This window comes from Coregonus lavaretus, assembly GCF_964263955.1.
Source record: "Coregonus lavaretus genome assembly, chromosome: 5".
NCBI lineage: Eukaryota > Metazoa > Chordata > Actinopteri > Salmoniformes > Salmonidae > Coregonus > Coregonus lavaretus.
In genome coordinates this window covers 10011625-10034409 of record NC_139992.1, presented here as the reverse complement: position 1 = coordinate 10034409, position 22785 = coordinate 10011625, and the positions used below count along the sequence as shown (strand labels likewise).

At 47.2% G+C, this 22785-nt stretch overlaps 1 protein-coding gene across 1 annotated transcript; it reads left to right on the top strand.

Moving 5' to 3' along the window:
- The first annotated feature begins 413 nt into the window (after positions 1–413).
- On the top strand, positions 414–21822 carry LOC311129102 (ras-related protein M-Ras-like). The gene is made up of 6 exons (XM_084161382.1): positions 414–565; positions 4111–4328; positions 4955–5108; positions 5710–5809; positions 17976–18055; positions 20278–21822. Exons 2-6 carry the CDS (start codon positions 4133–4135, stop codon positions 20375–20377), a joined length of 630 nt encoding a protein of 209 aa, XP_084017508.1. The 5' UTR covers positions 414–565; positions 4111–4132; the 3' UTR covers positions 20378–21822.
- Positions 21823–22785: the final 963 nt, after the last annotated feature.

Genomic DNA, 22785 nt, shown 5'->3' with positions numbered 1-22785 from the left:
CTAGCGACTGTAATTGCCACTAATCAAGTTTCATGGTCAATAAAATAATTACAAAAGCTATATTGATGTTAATTCAAAATGTGCTACTCAGAGACGCCACCTTAGAATTTAGACAGAAGTACCTCTTCAAACCATTGCTTCAAACCAGTCAGGGGGAGCCTCGACATAACGGAACAGTCCACTCTCTCAAAAAAGGTGCATTCTTAAAAAGAATAATCGGATTTCTACATTTTGTAGAAAAAATATGTTTCTGTGAAACATATTTGTAAATGTTTATTTAGACCAAATTTAAACAGCAGTCATTATATAATGTAGAGAGTAAAGTCTGATTCTTATTTGTAACCAACAGAAGGGTCCACCCCTATGAGACCGTTCTATTTTTAGTATCAGCTGTTACAATATAAAGATTTGCTACATAGCGGATTGCGTCGCATCGCGGATATGACAGGCGCAATCTCGTCATAAAATGATGGCAATGTTTTGAGGTAACAGACAGAAAGAGGGATGAGGAATATTTGTACGTGAAGTGCTGTAGTCTACGTTCACGACAACGGATCTCATATTGGTAAGTTATTTGCTGAAATTGTCCTCGATGGGTAGGTAACTACATATAGCTACTGTAGGCTGCTTAAACATTCTTAGTAAATCTTTTTCATGTCACGTTTTTACTCTGCTTTGGTAAATATTTAAATTGTTGAGTTGGTTTATGCAACGTAAACTGGAGTACATTTTTTTGGTAACATTGTGGGGCCTCTGTTGGATTCGAGAAATGGACGCCAATATTCCATTTGCGGAAATTGCTTGATGCAGCAAACTTCTCTAAAAGAGTTTGACATTCAAGATGCAACAAAAAACCTTTTCCAGGCACGGCGACTCGGTTCTTATTCACACAGCACCCCGACTTCAAAACAACATAAATAGTGTTGTGACGTTTTATGTCAGGGGGGGAAGTGAGCATTAGTAGAATCTACTTTAAATAAAAAATATATAATAACTTGATATAACGTCACAAGACCAAACTTGATTGATACATTTATCTACATTGTTACAATGTTTATACCTCAGACTGTATTTCAACCAGGCATGTTATGAATAGATGCATTAAAACCATTGCAGAATTTCTTCAGGCACCACATCATATGATGAGGTCACCCACCATTGAGCAGCCTTCAATAGGGCTACACATATTCATCTGACTATTAATAGCCTAGTGAAATCACCAGATAATTCAGCAACAAGAGTAGCATGGTGGTGGAGGCTTTTCACTTGACAGTTGATCAGAGAAGTTGAAATGCCACTGAAGGTACTGCATGTTTAATTTAAACTTGATCAAAGCAGCTTGAACTCTTGTTTTGATTTTGAGAAGCATGTTGGGTGTGTATATTGGGCAGTGTCAACCAAATTACTCTAACAAGGCATTGCTCTATGAAATGCGACATGGATCTATGCTCTACAGTACATTAGATGTACCTATAAAGTCCTCTGACAGCAGCCAGGTGAGGTAAGCCTACATTGATTCAATGAAGAGGCATCTCAACAGTCACATAATCTTCTCTTTACCAAGTCATGTACAGTCAGTCAGTCTTTTAGTGGCAAAATATGTAATGCATGAGTTCTGATCAGATTAAAGAATGAGACAGACGTGGTTTAGAGTTCAGAGCACACTGAGCACACAGTTGTCCAGTTCAGCGCACATAATCTAGTGACCTCTTTTTTTAAACCCAGAATCTAGTGACTTCATGTGTACAGTCAACAGGACTTTAGTCATCATCATTTACCAGTGATGATGATGACGCTAGAGGAAGGAAGGTCTGTCTGGGCCGCTTGAGGAAGGAAGGTCTGGGTTGCTTGAGGAAGGAAGGTCTGTCTGGGCCGCTTGAGGAAGGAAGGTCTGTCTGGGTCGCTTGATGAAGGAAGGTCTGTCTGGGTCGCTTGATGAAGGAAGGTCTATCTGGGTCGCTTGATGAAGGAAGGTCTGTCTGGGTTGCTTGATGAAGGAAGGTCTATCTGGGTCGCTTGTGGAAGGAAGCCTCTTTCCTTCCCTTTATTGTGTAGAGCAGGAAGGGTGCGGGGCTTTCACCAGCTGACTGCTGTTTCCTGCGACCCAGTGCCATGGTCCCTACCCACTGCCTGGGCTGAACCTGGGCTGTCCTCTACCCACTGCCTGGGCTGAACCTGGGCTGTCCTCTGCCCACTCGCTGTATGCACGGTGCGGAGAACCAGTACGGAATCCAGACATTAAAATGGAATTCAACAATATTCAAAAATGTATTGAACTTAGGAGGAAATCAGCTAAATCTATTGAATTTATTAGAAAATGCATTAATTTGTGAATTAAGACATTAACAAAATGCATCAGTGATTCGTATTTTCCTGCAACTTTCTGAAGCGGCACAGGTCTGTGTGTATGTCTGCGGTGCACGCGTATATCTACACTGTGTAGCCGTTAGCGATGATGTTAATGATAACCTTCTTCTGGTAGAGATGGAAAGGCTTTCCCAAAAACCTTCTCAATTAAATGTTAACTACAAAGTAGCCTATGTCTACCTGGCAGAATGATACAGTATCGTAATTATTTGAATCAATCTAGTAGCCATTTGTTTTGCAAACTCTGCAATCACGTGAGCACTACAGCAATGCTTAATAAAACAATGATCTCGTCCTGGTGTGCACTTTCATTAAAGGATAACTACACTCAAATCGACATTTCTTAATTGTAATAGACCTAAGAAATTGTCTCCTGATGTGGTTTAAACATAGTAGTGTACTTGGTACATCCAATTCTGTTGTTTTCTATAAATAAAATAAAACTGATTTAAAGGGTCCTGTCTGTATCACGCATCCTGGGCTGTGACCTATCTATGCCATGTCCATTACACACAGCCTGTCCTCTACCCACAGCCTCTACCCACAGCCTGTCCTCTACCCACAGCCTGTCCTCTACCCACAGCCTGTCCTCTACCCACAGCCTGTCCTCTACCCACAGCCTGTCCTTTACCCACAGCCTGTCCTCTACCCACAGGCTCTACCCACAGTCTCTACCCACAGTCTGTCCTCTACCCACTATTTTAGTGGCTTGACATGTCTTGTGAAAGCTGTTGCCTTTTGCCATTACAGCATAAGGTTAAAGAAAGAATGCCCCCCCCCCCCCCCCCCCCCACACACACACACACAAACACACACACACAAGACAACAGAGCACTTATGTGCTGTAATGTCCATATTTCTCAAGGACCAGGTCCTTACTAAGTCACAGTAGAAAAACAACCATTTAAAGAAAGTGTGGGAGGGAAAATGTTGTCAAGCAACAGAAAAATAAACAGAAATGGTCAGTGAATCTGAATCTGTTTTTTTTCTTTGTGGGAAGCTAGTGAAAATGCACCACGACAGCTGCTATATAGTATATTCTTTCAGCTAATTTTTTTTCTTCTGAAAGCCATAATTACAAAGCACAGTAATCCACATGTCTAGACCATATTTCCCTTGCCCATAATGGTGCTGGGAGAGTGGTTGGTGCTGCATGCTATTCTGGCAGTCTCAGAAGAAGGAGAAAACAGAATAGTCTATATAGTGGGAAGGAGAGCCTCTCCATTACACCACTGATTGGCTGGCTGTGCTGTGCAAGGCACTTCCTTATACAGACAGCCAATCAGTGACCAGGGTGTTTTCTCCAGCTCAGTCAGTAGCTTAATCTCTATCTTAGGCTCTGCTGCTCCAGTTCTTTGGTTTATTACAGTATTATGACACATGTTGCTTGCACATTACACACATCGATTCCCAATCCTTTACTACAGCATTTTCTGCAAGACCCTCTAGCTGAGATTGACGGAGGTGTCGATAGCTAGCTGATATTATTTCTCTCTGAGGGGGCTGGTCTTTGATGCAGGGTTCTCTGTGTAGTCTGGTCTCCCTGGCAATGAATTAGCACCAGCAGCAGCAGTCTAACACTCTATCTTGCGCTCCTTTCTTTCCCTCCCTCCCTCCCTCCCTGCCTGCCTGCCTGCCTGCCTGCCTGCCTGCCTGCCTGTCTGCCTGCCTGCCTGCCTGCCTGCCTGCCTGCCTGCCTCCCTCCCTCCCTCCCTCCCTCCCTCCCCTCCTGCCTTGTTCCAGGTGTAGCCATCTGCCTGTCACCATGGCAACCAGCAGCGCGGTCCCTAGCGACAACCTCCCCACGTACAAGCTGGTGGTGGTGGGGGACGGAGGGGTGGGGAAGAGCGCTCTCACCATCCAGTTCTTTCAGAAGATCTTTGTGTCTGACTACGACCCCACCATCGAGGACTCCTACCTGAAACACACAGAGATAGACGGACAGTGGGCCATCCTGGACGGTAGGGAGATATTTTCTCCTCTGTCTCTCAGGGTTATGGGGGCTGGTCGTGTATTAATTCCGTTAAAAATATTAATTAAACATATTGTAGCACAGTATTCCCAAATAGTTTCAACAGATTTAGACCTTGTGATTTACACCCATAATGTGCATTTGTTTTTTAGCTAGATTTTTTGCAATTGATAGCTTGTTGCTTTTTCAATCATTCATATGGAAACAAGCAAGAAGATGATTCCCCAAAAACATATAGTAAAACCTGTAACATTGGTACTTCTATGTGTGTTATTACAGTGTCTGTGTGTTATTACACAGTGTCTATGTGTGTGTGTGTTATTACACAGTGTCTGTGTAGGTTATTAAACAGTGCTGTAACCATGTGTAAAAGTAGATTTCTTGATGGTACGGGACCTCCTATGTGTGCACGCCTCTGACATGTGGTAATGATAAATAATGGTGTAATAGCCTAAAGTTTTCTTGATATTTTGTTTTAATTATTGTGATAGGCTCATGTTTTACCTGTACAGCGTACCCACACAATTTATTTTGCCGGGACGCTGTACCGGACCGTACCACCTTACTTTCACCCCTGGCTGAGACACTGGTATCTCTATGTGTGTAATTGCACAGTGCTGGACACGGCAGGCCAAGAGGAGTTCAGTGCTATGAGGGAGCAGTACATGAGGACAGGGGATGGCTTCCTCATCGTGTTCTCTGTGACAGACAAGGCAAGCTTTGAACACGTGGACCGCTTCCACCAGCTCATCCTCAGGGTGAAGGACAGGTGAGGCCCAGCTCTTGGTATGATGTGTGCCTTATGGTTCAGACACATACGTGGGACTGCTGCTACTGCACTTAGTGCCTCCGACTAGGTTGTCTGCCGTAATGTTTTGTCTTCCCTCTAACGGTCTCACTGGTAAAGGGTTCATCTATACAGCAGACAGTCATTCTGTTCTCTATTGTATCTCTTGTTCACGAAAAATGACAACAAACAACTCCTTCCTCAGCCAATGTTTCCATCTCACTGGGCGCAGACGTCAGTTCAACGTCTAGTTTTGATTTAGATTTGGTTGAGTTAACTAAAGTTAATTCAACGTGAAATCAACAAAAAATGTCATGTCAGATTTAGGTTCAAAGTTGGGCGACAAAATGCCCTTAAGTTGATGACTTTTTGCAAATCCAATCAGTTTTCCACGTTGATTCAACGTCATCACATAGATTCTTTGGAGGGGTTGAAGTGACGTGGAAACAGCGTTGATTCAACCAATTTTTGCCCAGTGGGATTTCAGTCAGATCGTCAGCTGTGTAGTGGTGTTACTGTACACATGTTATGTTGAATAAGATGCATCTGTTCCTCAGTCCATCATCTTCATTCTCTCCTTCAGGGAGGCCTTCCCCATGGTGCTGGTGGCCAATAAGGTGGACTTGGTTCACCTCCGCAAAATCACTAGCGACCAGGGGCAGGAAATGGCTGCCAAACACAACGTGAGTACAGTGTCACCTCCGACAAGGAGTTGGGCAGCGTTATGGGACAGCTTGATGTCTAAATCCTTTGTTGTCAATGTCTTGTTGGTGTAATAAAGTGTCCAAATTTAATTAATGTACTTTTGATAGGGACTCCTGGATAGTTTTTTCTGACTAGTTATGGCCAATAATCTTTCATGGTCAGGTTAAATGGTCAGAAAAACCTTGTAGAAGTTCCTTTCCCCACTGGTATTGTCTGTGACTGGGGTTGTTCTATGGGCTGTGTGTGTTGCTATACCTAGGAGAGAGGTTGTTGGGTGCAGGGTAGGCTGGGAGAGAGGTTGTTGGATGCAGGGCAGGCTGGGAGAGAGGTTGTTGGATGCAGGGCAGGCTGGGAGAGAGGTTGTTGGATGCAGGGCAGGCTGGGAGAGAGGTTGTTGGATGCAGGGCAGGCTGGGAGAGAGGTTGTTGGATGCAGGGCAGGCTGGGAGAGAGGTTGTTGGATGCAGGGCAGGCTGGGAGAGAAGTTGTTGGATGCAGGGCAGGCTGGGAGGGAGGTTGTTGGGTGCAGGGCTGGCTGGGAGAGCGGTTGTTGGGTGGTGGGCAGGCTGGGATGCAGACTCAGCGTTAGCTACAGGGTGTGATTTAGGCATCTGGGAGAGACAGCACACTGAGACAGCACACTGAGGCTCTGTGTTGGGGGAAAACACAAATACTGCCAAGCTTGGCCTTAACCGTTTTAGAACCTGCTATTTCAGAGGACACCACCAAGTGTGAGAATGTGCATAAAAGTATTTGTTGGCAAATATATGCTTAGTACATTTTGTTTTTACTTGCAAAACTCACATCCCTTATTATGGGGGTCTGGGCCTGAAAGACAGAATTACTATTGGTTGTCTATACCTTGTGGCACTAGCTAAATCTAATCAAATCCAATTTTATTTGTCACAAGCGCCGAATACAACAGGTGTAGACCTTACCGTGAAATGCTTACTGTCACGAGAATTTCTATCTCTAATTCAACCTAAGCTTGAATCATTACCAGAGGTTGTAAGGCTCTGGTTTTAATCATAAATGATTCAAGGTCCACAACCAGCAAGAATGATCTGTATTTTTATTCATGGAGAGCTCTGGCGCCAAAACCCATACACTCCTGTTTTATACCCCTTGACACACAAAGGCACTTTGCTCCGCCCACCTTTAGGAGGCTTTTTTTAACCCGTTTTCTCATTCCCCTCACCCTGGAATGTTTAGTCCCGCCCCCCTCTGTTAGTGGGTTGCCACTACATTATAACTCTAACACCGTTCACACATTTATACTGTATTTGGGGTGAAATCCTTTAGTCATTATTCTTAAAATACAAATTAATCTAACAATCCACCCCTTTGACTAAATGTTTTCACATTCAGAATAAATGTATTTTACAAGCATGATTAATCTCAGAGATTACGTCAGAACTAATAAACATTTCATCCAATTGCGGTCTTTCAGGGTCCAAATCCTCGTCATCCACCAAACCTGGAGGATCGTTTTTCACATTCCCCTGGTCAGAGTCCGGAGTCAGTCCATCTCTCATCATTGATTAGATACTGCATTTCACCAACGCCTGACTCACCAATCCTCGGACACAGGGAACAAGACAACAACCACATAATACAAGAATACCCATATAAACACTGACCGCTCCTAAGATGGTGGCTGCTATGGTTTTCCATTTACCAAACATTTCATCAAACCACCCTATCCACGATGTACTAACTTCTGAGTTCTCATTCTTCACTTAGTGCAGTTAATTCTGTAAGAGCTCTGGTGACTGTCCCATCCAGTGTGGTGTTGTTAGGGATAAATGTGCAACAATGGCTTATCATTCTATAGACACCGGCCCTTTCTGCCTGATCTAAAACCAACCTCTACTAAGTTATGAGCGGGATGGCGGATAATTGCTCGAAGATCCCCTTTACTGCATCTCTAGTCTGGTTAATAAATCGTTGTTGGTTGTAATAGATATAATTTATCCAATCCACATTCTTGTTTATTGTCACCCACCAGAAAAATGTTGTGGTAAAACCCTCCCATATTTGATTCATAGTTTGTATTCGTCTGGAACACCCCTGGGGATGCCTATACCATCTATCCAAATTGGGCTATTTCCTTCCTGACCTATATTTCTCCTCCTCCTGATTATTCTTCTTGTCACTGGTCTTTGATGAAATTCTTACAGATTTGGACCAACAATACTGGTCCACAAGTACCCACCCATCCTTCTGGTAATGTCTGTCGAATGCTCCCTTTGTTAGTACATGCCCACCACACATCAGTCAGAGGGATGGTAAGGTTATACTTTTCCCCTCCCTTCCTTATCTAAATCAGTCACATTAATTTTCTCCTTACAGCCATCAAAATCACCCAAGTTACGGGTGCCATTTCTATGTCTGCAACACTGGTATTCGCCAGGAGTTAAAGTGAATCTAGGTGGGCTGGCCGAGTAAGTCAACTTTGCCAGCCCAATCCCTGTGCAATTGGGCTCTTTTTGATTGGACCCCAGGTCTAATACACAGGGAAACATTGCCTTTGGCATTGGGGCGGTCAACATTGTCGGTCGCCCAATGGAGCATACATAACAATTGGTCTCCCCCAAGGCCCTAGCGGTGTACTTCATCCACTTCAACCAGAGATTCTCATCAGGGACCCCCTCCACTTCCCCTTGGTTCCATTCTTGGAGGAGAAAATCTTTCATAGTGGACGGGTTAGTCGAATTGACTCCGTCATCCCTTGACTGATCTACTCGGTCTATTGCTATTAATGGATTAATGACAGTACCTGTGCCCTCCATATCTTTTGACTCCATCAAATGTAATCTTAGACAAGTATCCCGTCCGTATTCGTCCGCGCAAGTCCAGTAAGTTATTTTCATGTCCTCTTTAGTGACCTTTACTATTGTTACTACCATCTCCGTGGAGATGTCGTTATACCTTCTTATCCTCCATCTGGACGTCCAGCCCCCCCCCCCGTCTCATCTCTCCGTCCCCCAGTATGTCTAAATACCTGAGCCCAGGAACAATCCGCCGAGGGAGCTGAACATAAATACAATGGCATCTTATAATCCCACGTTGCTTGCTTATCCGTCCTGATAAGATCCCTAATCCTAATTTTGAATCTTACTCCCCACCCTTCTCTGAATCCTATTTTGTAGATCACTCGTCCTTGACGGTCAGTATGTCGGGTTGCTTCCCTTTTATTTCTTAATAATGGTAAGGCCATAGCGTAATTGGTGCGAGGTGGTGGTGGATCTTGACATACCAAGACTATTGCCGAGACTATGATGCAGCTCAGGGTCACCCATATTCCCAAAAACCGCCAACCCTCTCCTGCCTTTAGTCCTTCTGCTTGGTACCACCCCATACTCACACCCTAAGAACACACTACAGTGATGATAGGTCGGGGTAGGAGATCTTCGTTAACAGAGGTGATCCCCGGACCTTATTGGGTCAGTTCTTCTCTCCAACTCTGTGTGTGTTTCAGTGGTGCTTGTATGTGGTCTTACCCTCTTGCAGTGGGTAAAATGGACCCAGGTTACTCTCTCTGCTATTCTAATGGCCAAGGCAGTGACCAATATAACCTGATAGGGCCCTTCCCAACAGGCCTGCTTCCAGTTTTTCTTCTTTAGGGACTGGATGCTCACCAGTCACCTGGTTAGATAGAGTGGGTCACCTTCTCCTTTAGTTCACCTGTGGGGCACAAAACCTCTGACATACGGGTGTGGTTAATAAACTATCGTCACACATGTTCAGATTAATCTAACAATTTCTGACTGCATTCTCTTTCTAGACTGTATCTAAAAAAATGTTTTCTTTCTTTCTTTAAAAAAAAAAGAATTTTGTCCTCTCCTTCGTATATTATTTAATCCTACCATTAGCCTCTTCCCCCCTCTTGACACATAGTTCTGCTCATGTGTCAATATTACCACCTACCTAAACAATCACTTAGGTAATTTATCAACCAATTGCCATGCCTTTCATTTTTGAGACTGTCTTTTGCTTCTTTATTGCTCCTCCCACTTCCTTTGTCTTAATGGCGGCTAAATTCGACTTTCATTCAGTTCAGAATCAATTAGTAATCCAATCAATCAATCTCTTATCTTGTAAAAACACTTATGTTTAGTTCAAACTCTGTTCTACCCCGGCTCTCCCGGGCTTGACCTGAAGACTGATTGTTGGACATGACAAGTCCATATTTAAATATTTCAAACCTAACACAACCCCCCCTCCTGCTGTAATCAATCAAGAAGATAGCAAAGGAGAGACAGGTTTTAGCCTGAACTCTGCTTAATCCTGGTGCCGATCCCTTCACAATGTTTGAAGAGAGACAAAAGACAGCCATGGATTGAAGTAAGAGCAAGCACTTCAACCCTAGGTCACCTAAGTCTTCTGCCTAGCAACAAAGAATAAAAACCTCTATGTTCGTGATTAACCCAGTTATATCTAATAGCCCACCAAAAGAAAACCCATCATCTTTAAATCACGACCAATGTCATATACCTCTTTACTCTCTACCATTTGGGTAACATCCCTGATATATGTATGAAAAGCTAAGACTGTTTGGGAAGAGAGCAACAACATAAACTGTTCTTCCTCCTCAGAGTTCCAAATGATTTTACCATGGGCTGCCATTGCCTTCCCATAGATAAGATCACAAACCATTCCATCCCACAGCATAGCAAACACCACCCATGAACTGCTGAAAATCCCCTAAATTCAACATAACAACCCTTTATAAACATCATGCTGGGTGTGTTGTTTTTTATTTGAAAAACCCAATTGAAAAACAACAATCAAAGATAGCCAGGCTCAACTTAATTTGGTAGCTCACTTTTATGACCTAAATACTGCCTAACTTCACTACTGCTCCCCCTCGCCCTGAGCAATATTCCAATGAGATAAGCTAATCTCTTTCTCCTGGTTATACATTTTGTTAACCTTCAATTACCATCAGTAATCTAAAGATGGTAGTACACACAAAACATGATACAGATATCCCCAGTCCTAACCCATCAATAATGTTTGTATCAATCTAATTCCTCATAACTAATCCATAAAACCACTCAAGATTCCTAGAGTATACAATGATTATTTAATTGATTACCCTAAATCTGCTACATGTGATCTCATTTCAAATGATCCATTATCAATTATTTGATCCACCCCCTAGGAAAATCTCTCCCCCCTTCTATTCTGGAGTTCTACCTCTACCAGCTATTTCCCCTAGAGTGGCCATTAAATACTCTGCTCCCTTCTGTTCTTTTCTTACTCTATCCTGTCTACTATTCTGCTCATGATGGATTGCATATCTCTTGACCTCGGCTAACGATGTAGTTCCCCATCCCACTAAAGTCCTCTTAATATTTCTGCTTATTTCTGGTCTCATTCCACTAAGGAATGCTATTTTTAGTTGCTGATGGTACGGAGTATCATTTCCCTGCCCCTGGGAAGGCTCAGGTATGCCACTTTTTGCGTTAAATACATTTCTCAGTCTCTCTAAGTATTGGCTGATGGTCTCACTGTCTTCCTGTTTACATTCATGTACTTTGGAGAAGTCTGCATGTCGATGGTAATGTTCCCTCAAATTATTATACAACTCAGTTATTTTCCCCTTTATCTCCCCAATTTACTATTCCTTTCCTCATTGCAAGTTGTTGCATTGATGTTCTTAAAATGTAAACCTATTGTTTAATAACTTCATACTTATAACCAATGTTTTTTCAATCCATCATCCTAATAGTAAAAATGATATCCCATTGTTCACGTAACGAAACTAAATTATTAATTTTTTAGAATCCACCATTTATTTTCATTCAATATAATAATAATATAATATAATATGCCATTTGAATTAATCAAAGCACTTCTTTCAGTAAAGTCTTTATACCTCTACTTGACATTTTCCAGCTCAATCTAACTGGCTGGACTGTCTCCATTTTTTTTTTCCGCCAACCAGAGCCATAAATGATTCTCCTTTGTCCTCAACTCAATTTTCACAGCTCTATCACCACTCCAGCTCGCCATTCAATCTCTTTAACCGTTCTCTCTGATTCGGCCCCAATCAATAAAACAAATACTTGATATCGTTGATAAGCATACACTTAATGACATTCCTACCATCTGAACTATGTACTGTCTCTCACCTCTCCCCCCCCCTCCTGCTCCTTCCTACATTATGGGGGAGGCGCGGGGACCTTCCCTACAAATCTTCCTTCTTAGGAAATAATGTCATTCGTATTTGTAACATATTTTCATAGACCTATCTAGAATACTACTAAAGCTATCTAATGCAACTTTTAATACACGTAAAAACTCTCTCCCTACACCCATTCCCCATTGAATAAGTGCGTCTTCCTAGTTACCCCCCAACCACGCCTCAAATCTTCCATTCAGCATTAACCAACCAAATACTAAGTAGTATCCGGTTATCATTCATACCAGCCGTTTGAATTCCCTCATACACACAGATTTCACCTTATGCCATTCAAATGCCCAACAAAACATAATAGTTCAATGGAACCCTCTATTGGCTCTCTACTATTTATACATTACTTCTATAACCACTTTAGTTATGGTCCGATTACCCATTAAACCTTATCACATAACCTTATCACCTAATCAAACAACGGCACAACCTTAAACTCATATCGGCCGGCTGGTAGCCCAGTAACCAAGAGCACCGTGTCAGCAACCGAGAGGTCGCCGGCTCCAACTCCCGAGCCGACCAGGCGAAAAATCTGCCGATGTGCCCCCGAGCAAGGCACCCAACCCCCACCGCTCCTGCAAGTCGCTCCGGACCAGAGCGTCTGCCAAATGACAAAAAATGCAAATGTAAATATTCTCTACTTTCTCACTCATGACGTACGTCTACGTTTGGGTGAGAAAATTCATACGTATATATCGTTGGAATTTTATAGGTACCTCTCAAATAATCGCTTCGTGGTGTTTTTAGCCAATTCTTAATCGACACGAATCATTTCTTCAAACATTTTACCCGTTGAACCAAAAAATGGACTGTCCTATCTCCGACACTGCCCTTTCCTTTACCCCTGCAGTCACGATGGTTATGACCTGTTCTGTTACAGTATTTACACGGGGCCTTACACTCCCTTGCCAAATATTCCTCTTTGTTACAGTTAAAGCACTTCCTCTCTCCTTCGCGCTTCAAAAAGACCCTCGCTGTCTCTAGCCCCTCCCCTCGCTGTCACGATCGTCATAATGAGTAGACCAAGGCGCAGCGTGATATGCGTACATCTTTTTAATAGTGTACTGGCAACACGATACAAAATACAAAACAACCAAACGAAACGTGAAGTCCTCGGTTAACAACACAAACCAACACGGAACAAGATCCCACAAAACACAAGTGCACAACAGGCTGCCTAAGTATGGTTCCCAATCAGAGACAACAAGCAACAGCTGATTCTCGCTGCCTCTGATTGACTGCGACCGCGCCAACATAAACCCAACAGGGGAGGGGCCGGGTGGGCATTCCGCCTTGGAGGCGGACCACCACCCTCTAACAACCCCCCCGTAGCGCCCCTGGTCTGGTCTGGCCCCGCTGGCTGGAGCTGGACTGGACATCGGTGGAGCGGATTGCTTAGGCTCCGGTGTGGAGCAGCTGACCGGTACCTGACCAGGCACCGGTGAAACAGGCACGGGCTGTGCCGGACTGACGACGCGCACCACAGCCTTGGTGCGGGGAGCAGGGACGGGCCGGACCGGGCTGGCGACACGCACCACAGGCTTGGTGCGAGAGCAGGAACAGGCCGGGCCGGGCTGGCGACGCGCACCACTGGCTTGGTGCGGGGAGCAGGAACGGGCCGGACCGGGCTGACGTCGCGCACCACTGGCTTGGTGCGGGGAGCAGGAACGGGCCGGACCGGGCTGACGATGCGCACCACAGGCTTGGTGCGGGGAGCAGGAACAGGCCGGGCCGGGCTGGCGGGGAGCAGGAACAGGCCGGGCCGGGCTGGCGACGCGCACCATTGGCTTGGTGCGGGGAGCAGGAACAGGCCGGGCCGGGCTGGCGACGCGCACCATTGGCTTGGTGCGAGGGGCAGGAACAGGCCGGGCCGGGCTGGCGACGCGCACCATTGGCTTGGTGCGGGGAGCAGGAACAGGCCGGGCCGGGCTGGCGACGCGCACCATTGGCTTGGTGCGAGGGGCAGGAACAGGCCGGGCCGGGCTGGCGACGCACACCATAGGCTTGGTGCGAGGGGAAGGAACAGGCCGGGCCGGGCTGGCGACACGCACCATTGGCTTGGTGCGAGTGGCAGGAACAGGCCGGGCCGGGCTGGCGACGCACACCATAGGCTTGGTGCGGGGAGCAGGAACAGGCCGGGCCGGGCTGGTGACGCGCACCATAGGCTTGGTGCGGGGAGCAGGAACAGGCCGGGCCGGGCTGGCGACGCGCACCATTGGCTTGGTGCGAGGGGCAGGAACAGGCCGTGCCGGGCTGGCGACGCGCACCATTGGCTTGGTGCGAGAGCAGGAACAGGCCGGGCCGGGCTGGCGACGCGCCCCACAGGCTTGGTGCGGGGAGCAGGGACGGGCCGGACCGGGCTGGCGACACGCACCACAGGCTTGGTGCGGGGAGCAGGAACGGGCCGGACCGGGCTGGCGACGCGCACCATTGGCTTGGTGCGAGGGGCAGGAACAGGCCGGGCCGGGCTGACAACGCGCACCATTGGCTTGGTGCGGGGAGCAGGAACAGGCCGGGCCGGGCTGACGACGCGCACCATTGGCTTGGTGCGAGGGGCAGGAACAGGCCGGGCCGGGCTGGCGACGCGCACCACAGGCTTGGTGCGGGGAGCAGGGACGGGCCGGACCGGGCTGGCGACACGCACCACAGGCTTGGTGCGGGGAGCAGGAACGGGCCGGACCGGGCTGGCGACGCGCACCACAGGCTTGGTGCGGGGAGCAGGAACAGGCCGGGCCGGGCTGGCGACGCGCCCCATTGGCTTGGTGCGAGGGGCAGGAACAGGCCAGGCCGGGCCGGGCTGGCGACGCGCAACATTGGCTTGGTGCGAGGGGCAGGAACAGGCCGGGCCGGGCTGGCGACGCGCACCATTGGCTTGGTGCGAGGGGCAGGAACAGGCCGGGCCGGGCTGGCGACGCGCACCATTGGCTTGGTGCGAGGGGCAGGAACAGGCCGGGCCGGGCTGGCGACGCGCATCACAGGCTTGGTGCGAGGGACAGGAACAAGCCGGACCGTACTGGGAACACACACCATTGGCCTTGTGTGGGGATCAGGAACGGGCCGGACCGGACTGGTAACACACCTCAGTACCTCTCGCCGTGCCTCTACACTCTCCTTCCCTCTAACGACCAATGGCCCCCGTAACCTGGTGGCCTTCTCTCCTCGTCCACAAACTCGCCCTGTATCTGCCTCCAGCAGCCCCGTCGTCCATGCCGTGTGCCCCCCCCAAAACATTTATTGGGGGTGCCTCTCGTCTGTCCGACGACGACACTGTTGGCGCCGTACCTCCTCTCTCGCCAGGGCTTTAACTTTAGCCCATGGCCCTTTACCCGCGAACATGTCCTCCCAGGACCACCATTGGCCCACCTGGGCCATCGCCAACCTCTCCAGCTCCTTACCCGGCGTTTGCTCCTGGAAACGCTGCTTGGTCCTGTTTTGGTGGGATCTTCTGTCACGATCGTCATAATGAGTAGACCAAGGCGCAGCGTGATATGCGTACATCTTTTTAATAGTGTACTGGCAACACGATACAAAATACAAAACAACCAAACGAAACGTGAAGTCCTCAGTTAACAACACAAACCAACACGGAACAAGATCCCACAAAACACAAGTGCACAACAGGCTGCCTAAGTATGGTTCCCAATCAGAGACAACAAGCAACAGCTGATTCTCGTTGTCTCTGATTGAGAACCACCCCGGCCAACCTAGAAAACACACGAACTAGAAACTGAACATAGAACACAAAACATAGACCCTACACACCCTGGCTCAACATATAAGAGTCCCCAGAGCCAGGGCGTGACACTCGCTGTTTTTTCAAATCCGTTCCACAGTTTACATGCATCTTCTTAATCATAACTTCTAACTTTTCCACATCGAGATGCCCAATAAATCCATACCTCTTCTCCCAAATGGATCCATAAAACATATTTCTTCGATCTCTTCCTAACATATATCTTTCATCCCCCGTTAATTCTCGGACCTCTTTAGAATATTTATTTCCCATGGTGGAAAAATAAGAAATCCCCCCGTTTAGTAATAATTCATTCCAGAATTATTTTCCTAGGAGTTATTATTAAATGCGTCTCTTGAGCCAATGTTATGATCTGCTTTTGTAATTAACCATTTAAATTATCTAACCCGTAACCCAGAGTTTTTTTTAAAACTCCGGTTTCATGAAAAGGGTCAGATAACCATTTTTTCTCACGCGATCTAATTCAGTCCCTCCTTGAAACAATGATCACGTATTTCGATGGATCATCAAGTCTCACACGTATACAACATTATACGATCATTTGCTAACACTATCCGTAACCTAGAGGTCGTAACTGCTCCAGTTTCATGAAACAGACAGAGTTAGAGCAAATCCCCAGTTGTTTACGCGACTTTTTACCTGTTTAATGTATCTATCGCACACGACGAAAATTATCCCCCTTCCTGTTTATATTGTAACACTGTACCCCGTACAATCTCAATATTAACTAGTTTAATTTGGTGATGGCCATTCACCTTGAGTCATTTCAGACCCCCTCCCTTTTAATTCTCTTATGAGATTTTGGTAACTATTCTCTGCCCTCCACAAGAATTACTATTCTCATACAAGTTCAAATCATTTCACCAAAAACCATGAATAAAAATTACTGACCTTTTCCTTGCAGTTTGGATTTAAATGCTTTTTCAAACTCGTTAACGTCTTTATCGTTCATAAGAGTAATCACCGGCCTGTTTATAACCTTAATGTCGAAGGCCAGGACTATTCTCCACGGATGCAATCACCCGCCCGTGCACGGTTTCGGTGTCCTTAGAACGACAAAGACGTATTTAAGCTCTGCTCGAAGGACCACTTGTCACGAGAATTTCTATCTCTAATTCAACCTAAGCTTGAATCATTACCAGAGGTTGTAAGGCTCTGGTTTTAATCATAAATGATTCAAGGTCCACAACCAGCAAGAATGATCTGTATTTTTATTCATGGAGAGCTCTGGCGCCAAAACCCATACACTCCTGTTTTATACCCCTTGACACACAAAGGCACTTTGCTCCGCCCACCTTTAGGAGGTTTTTTTTAACCCGTTTTCTCAGTCCCCTTCACCCTGGAATGTTTAGTCCCGCCCCCCTCTGTTAGTGGGTTGCCACTACATTATAACTCTAACACCGTTCACACATTTATACTGTATTTGGGGTGAAATCCTTTAGTCATTATTCTTAAAATACAAATTAATCTAACACTTACTGACAAGCCCTTAACCAACAATGCAGTTTTAAGAAAGAAAGAGTTAAGAAAATATTTACTTAATAAACTAAAGTAAAACTATTACAAAGTAGCAATAAAATAACAATAATGAGACTATATACAGGGGGTACCGGTACTGAGTCAATGTGTGGGGGTACAGGTTAGTTGAGGTAATTGAGGTAATATGTACATGTAGGTAGGGGTAAAGTGACTATGCATAGATAGTAAACGGTGAGTAGCAGCAGCATAAAAAAGGGGAGGGTCAATGCAAATAGTCTGGGTAGCCATTTGATTAGCTGTTCAGCAGTCTTATGGCTTGGGGGTAGAAGCTGTTAAGCCTTTTTGACCTAGACTTGGCGCTCCGGTACCGCTTGCTGTCCGGTAGCAGAGAGAACAGTCTATGACTAGGGTGGCTAGAGTCTTTTGACAATATGTAGGGCCTTCCTCTGACACCGCCTGGTATAGTGGTCATGGATGGCAGGAAGCTTGGCCCCAGTGATGTACTGGGCCATACGCACTACCCTCTGTAGTGCCTTGCAGTCGGAGGCCGAGCAGTTGCCATACCAGGCGGTGATGCAACCAGTCAGGATGCTCTTGATGGTGCAGCTGTAGAACTTTTCAAACCAGAGACTATCCTGATGTTTACGTGTGTACTGTGTTGTCTTTCCTGGCCTCTATCCTTGTTTGATCAATGTGTTTTTTCTTTACAGATTACATACATTGAGACAAGCGCCAAGGATCCTCCTATGAATGTGGACAAGGCGTTCCATGGACTAGTCAGGGTTATAAGGTAGGTCAAACTTCTAGATGGGATACTCACTGACTAGATGGGATACTCACTGACTAGATGGGATACTCACTGACTTGCAGGTTATATTTAAGAATGATGAATTAAGAATTTATAGAACATATTATTGGATTAAATTGATTTTAGAAAATTGATGCTTTTGGTTTCTCTTTGCAAACTATATGTTTGACATGAATGCCATAAAAAGTATGTTAAAAGGATGGGGAAAAAACTGTAGCTATTTCCTGAATGAACAGATGTGTAATTTCAGAGGAATCCAGTATGTGTTGATGTTCAGTGTGGTCATATCCTGCTGGAGGGCCCACTCAACTGTTTGTCAAGCATTTAGAGGAGTAACACAGAGGCCCTCTAGTCTAGCTGCTTAGATAGCTAGGCCATCTGATTTTAACCCTAATCTCCATCTCTTTCTTCTCTTGTTTTCTCCTGTACATACCCTCATTTTCTTTTCTTTTCTCTCCCCCCCCGCTCTCTCTCTCTTTCTCTCTCTTTCTCTCTCTCTCTTTCTCTCTCTCCCGTCCTCCATCCCCCTATCCCCTCCATCCCCCTATCCCTTCCTCCATCCCCCTATCCCGTCCTCCACCCCCTATCCTTTCCTCCACCCCCTATCCCTTCCTCCACCCCCTATCCCGTCCTCCACCCCCCTATCCCGTCCTCCATCCCCCATCCCCCTATCCCTTCCTCCATCCCCCTATCCCGTCCTCCACCCCCTATCCTTTCCTCCACCCCCTATCCCTTCCTCCACCCCCTATCCCGTCCTCCACCCCCCTATCCCGTCCTCCATCCCCCATCCCCCTATCCCTTCCTCCATCCCCCTATCCCGTCCTCCACCCCCTATCCCGTCCTCCACCCCCCTATCCCGTCCTCCATCCCCCATCCCCCTATCCCGTCCCCCATCCCCCTATCCCGTCCCCCATCCCCCATCCCCCTATCCCGTCCCCCATCCCCCTATCCCGTCCTCCATCCCCCATCCCACTATCCCGTCCTCCATCCCCCTATCCCATCCTCCATCCCACTATCCCGTCCTCCATCCCCCATCCCCCTATCCCATCCTCCATCCCCCTATCCCGTCCTCCATCCCCCATCCCCCTATCCCATCCTCCACCCCCCTATCCCGTCCTCCATCCCCCATCCCCCTATCCCATCCTCCACCCCCCTATCCCGTCCTCCATCCCCCATCCCCCTATCCCGTCCTCCATCCCCCATCCCCCTATCCCGTCCCCCATCCCCCTATCCCGTCCCCCATCCCCCTATCCCGTCCCCCATCCCCCTATCCCGTCCTCCATCCCCCTATCCCGTCCTCCATCCCCCATCCCACTATCCCGTCCTCCATCCCCCATCCCCCTATCCCATCCTCCACCCCCCTATCCCGTCCTCCATCCCACTATCCCGTCCTCCATCCCCCATCCCACTATCCCGTCCTCCATCCCCCTATCCCGTCCTCCATCCCCCTATCCCATCCTCCACCCCCCTATCCCGTCCTCCATCCCCCGTCCCACTATCCCGTCCCCCATCCCCCTATCCCATCCTCCATCCCCCTATCCCGTCCTCCATCCCCCATCCCCCTATCCCATCCTCCACCCCCCTATCCCGTCCTCCATCCCCCATCCCACTATCCCGTCCTCCATCCCCCTATCCCGTCCTCCACCCCCCATCCCACTATCCCGTCCTCCATCCCCCATCCCCCTATCCCGTCCTCCATCCCCCATCCCCCTATCCCGTCCTCCATCCCCCTATCCCGTCCTCCATCCCCCATCCCCCTATCCCGTCCTCCATCCCCCTATCCCGTCCTCCATCCCCCTATCCCGTCCTCCATCCCCCATCCCCCTATCCCATCCTCCACCCCCCTATCCCGTCCTCCATCCCCCTATCCCGTCCTCCATCCCCCATCCCACTATCCCTTCCTCCACCCCCTATCCCTTCCTCCATCCCCCTATCCCGTCCTCCATCCCCCTATCCCGTCCTCCATCCTCCACCCCCCTATCCCGTCCTCCATCCCACTATCCCGTCCTCCATCCCCCATCCCACTATCCCTTCCTCCACCCCCTATCCCTTCCTCCATCCCCCTATCCCGTCCTCCATCCCCCTATCCCGTCCTCCATCCCCCATCCCCCTATCCCGTCCTCCATCCCCCTATCCCGTCCTCCATCCCCCTATCCCGTCCTCCATCCCCCTATCCCGTCCTCCATCCTCCTATCCTTTTGCAGGCAGCAGATCCCAGAGAGGAGCCTGAAGAAGAAGAAGAAGCTGAAGTGGCGAGGAGAACGCTCTACGGGTTCTCACAAAGTCCACTGTGTCATCTTGTGAGGGTGTCACCCCTCTTGCCGCTGCGTAACATTGTTGTTAGAGAGAACTGCAGACTGGCAGTGACCAACAACTGGAGGAGAAAGGGGGGATTAGGGGAGAGAAGGAACTGACTGTTACAGTGTCATAGAAAACCCCTCTCACTTGAGGGGGTCAAGTCCAAGGCATGCCCAAGTGGAGGTCTTATAGCAGGTAGCCTAGTGGTTAAGAGCGATGGGCCAGTAACTGAAAGGTCGCTGGTTCGAATCCCATAGTCGGCAAGGTGGAAAAATCTGCCATTCTGCCCTTGAGCAAGGGAGTTAACCCCCAACAACAACTGCTCCCTAGGCACCGATGACGTGGACGTCAATTAAGGCAGCCCCCCGCACCTCTCTGTTTCAGAGGGGTTGGGTTAAATGCGGAAGACACATTCCAGTTGAATGCATTGTTGTACAACTGACTAGGAGTCCCCCTTTCCCCTTCCCTTCAACTGATTGGTCAGTTAAAAGCACTCCAGGAAGAGCTCCTAATGGACTGACTTTGAATTACAGACAGTGATGCAATGGTGCTCTCCGTGGAGGTGGACATCAAGGTATTCTCCAGGGTGGGGAGATGTGAAGTTAGATGTTGTTGGGGACCCATGATCTGACTGTCAGTCAGGTCGGGGACTCGGGACACATTATTTGAGGGCAACATTGTGGTTATGTGTTCTCCATGGTGTTGAATTCTGAAACGATAAGGGGTATAATTATGAAGTTTATTCAATTTGCACTAGCCTCTGGCGTGAGAGGATGTGGCTTTGGTTCCTGGGGTCCTGAAGAAAAGTGGGAGGATGTGGCTGTTAGTACTGGTCTGGGATCAGTCGATGGGGAATCTGGCTTGTAGGTTGAGGGGACAAGTCACTCCAAGCAACAAGACGTTAGATTTCTAATAGGGAGCATTTCATAACATATGACATGGCTTGTACTGTTAAACAACTAAACAAAAACAAAAAAACATTTTGGCTTGTTCATCTGGTTAGAAATCGGCTCTTGAAAGAACGAAGTGCCATTGCACTTTTAATAGAGTTTGAGTTTCATATCTGCATGTGTTGAAAGGTAAGGTATAATAGAAAAACTGATCTTATCATCCCATGTCCATCCCATGTCCATCCCATGTCCATCTCATGTCCATCCCATGTCCATCCCATGTCCATCCCAATCTGTTTGTCTCATTATTTATGTCTGTTGCACAGAACAGCTTCTATACTCTCAGCCTTGGGTCGTGTTCAGCAGGGCACACCGTAGCAGAACAGTTTGCAATGGAAAACAAAAAATGGACGTTTCTTATTGGACAAGTCCAAGTAATCCTTCCATGTTTCAGTCCATTTTCATTCGTTTGGTGCTTAATAAACATGACCCTGGAGTGACCCTGCTGTACTTCACCAAGAGGTACAGTGGAAGTTCCACTTCCCAGGGTATGAAGTAGCAGACGTGTCTTTGGCAGTATTTTACAACAAAAAAAAAGAAAAAAAAGCTTGTGTCTGAAGAAATCAATGATATCATATCAAAGTATGTTTGATACCTTTGTATTATTGATATGAATATTTTAATAATGAATAATGTATTACGGTACCTGTTACCTCAACACGATGTGTTATAACTGGCTGTGTCTGACTGATGAGCTAGGAGAAGACGAGGAATACAAACATTTCCACCGCCTTTCTATATAGCATCCTTCAGGGTTTCAATAATGAATAAAGAAATACAATATTGTGAGTTAAATTATACTATCTCTGACTGTGTGTCTGTATGTTGTCTTGGCTTACTTAGCCTGGGGACCCAGAAACAAACAGTGTGTCTGTATGTTGTCTTGGCTTACTTAACCTGGGGACCCAGAAACAAACAGTGTGTCTGTATGTTGTCTTGGCTTACTTAACCTGGGGACCCAGAAACAAACAGTGTGTCTGTATGTTGTCTTGGCTTACTTAACCTGGGGACCCAGAAACAAACAGTGTGTCTGTATGTTGCCTTGGCTTACTTAACCTGGGGACCCAGAAACAAACAGTGTGTCTGTATGTTGTCTTGGCTTACTTAACCTGGGGACCCAGAAACAAACAGTGTGTCACAAGAGACTGTGGTTGCACCCCAACTGGCACCCTATGGGCCCTGGTCAAAAGTACTGCACTACATAGGGAATAGGGTGCCACTTGGAGGCTGGGTGTTGTAGGACATAACTAACATCAGCCAGAAGAGACCGAGGGGCCTGTTAGGCGCTAAATCTCCTGCTGTGTGTGTGTTGTAGGACACTATTTTATAACAATCTAAAATATGTATAGTGATGGCATAACTAATGTCAGTCTTCAGAGACAGAGGTGCCTGTTCAGCAGAAGCCCTTGATATTAATCCTATTGCTGGCACGCTGGCACGCTGGCACGCTGGTGTCGATAGATT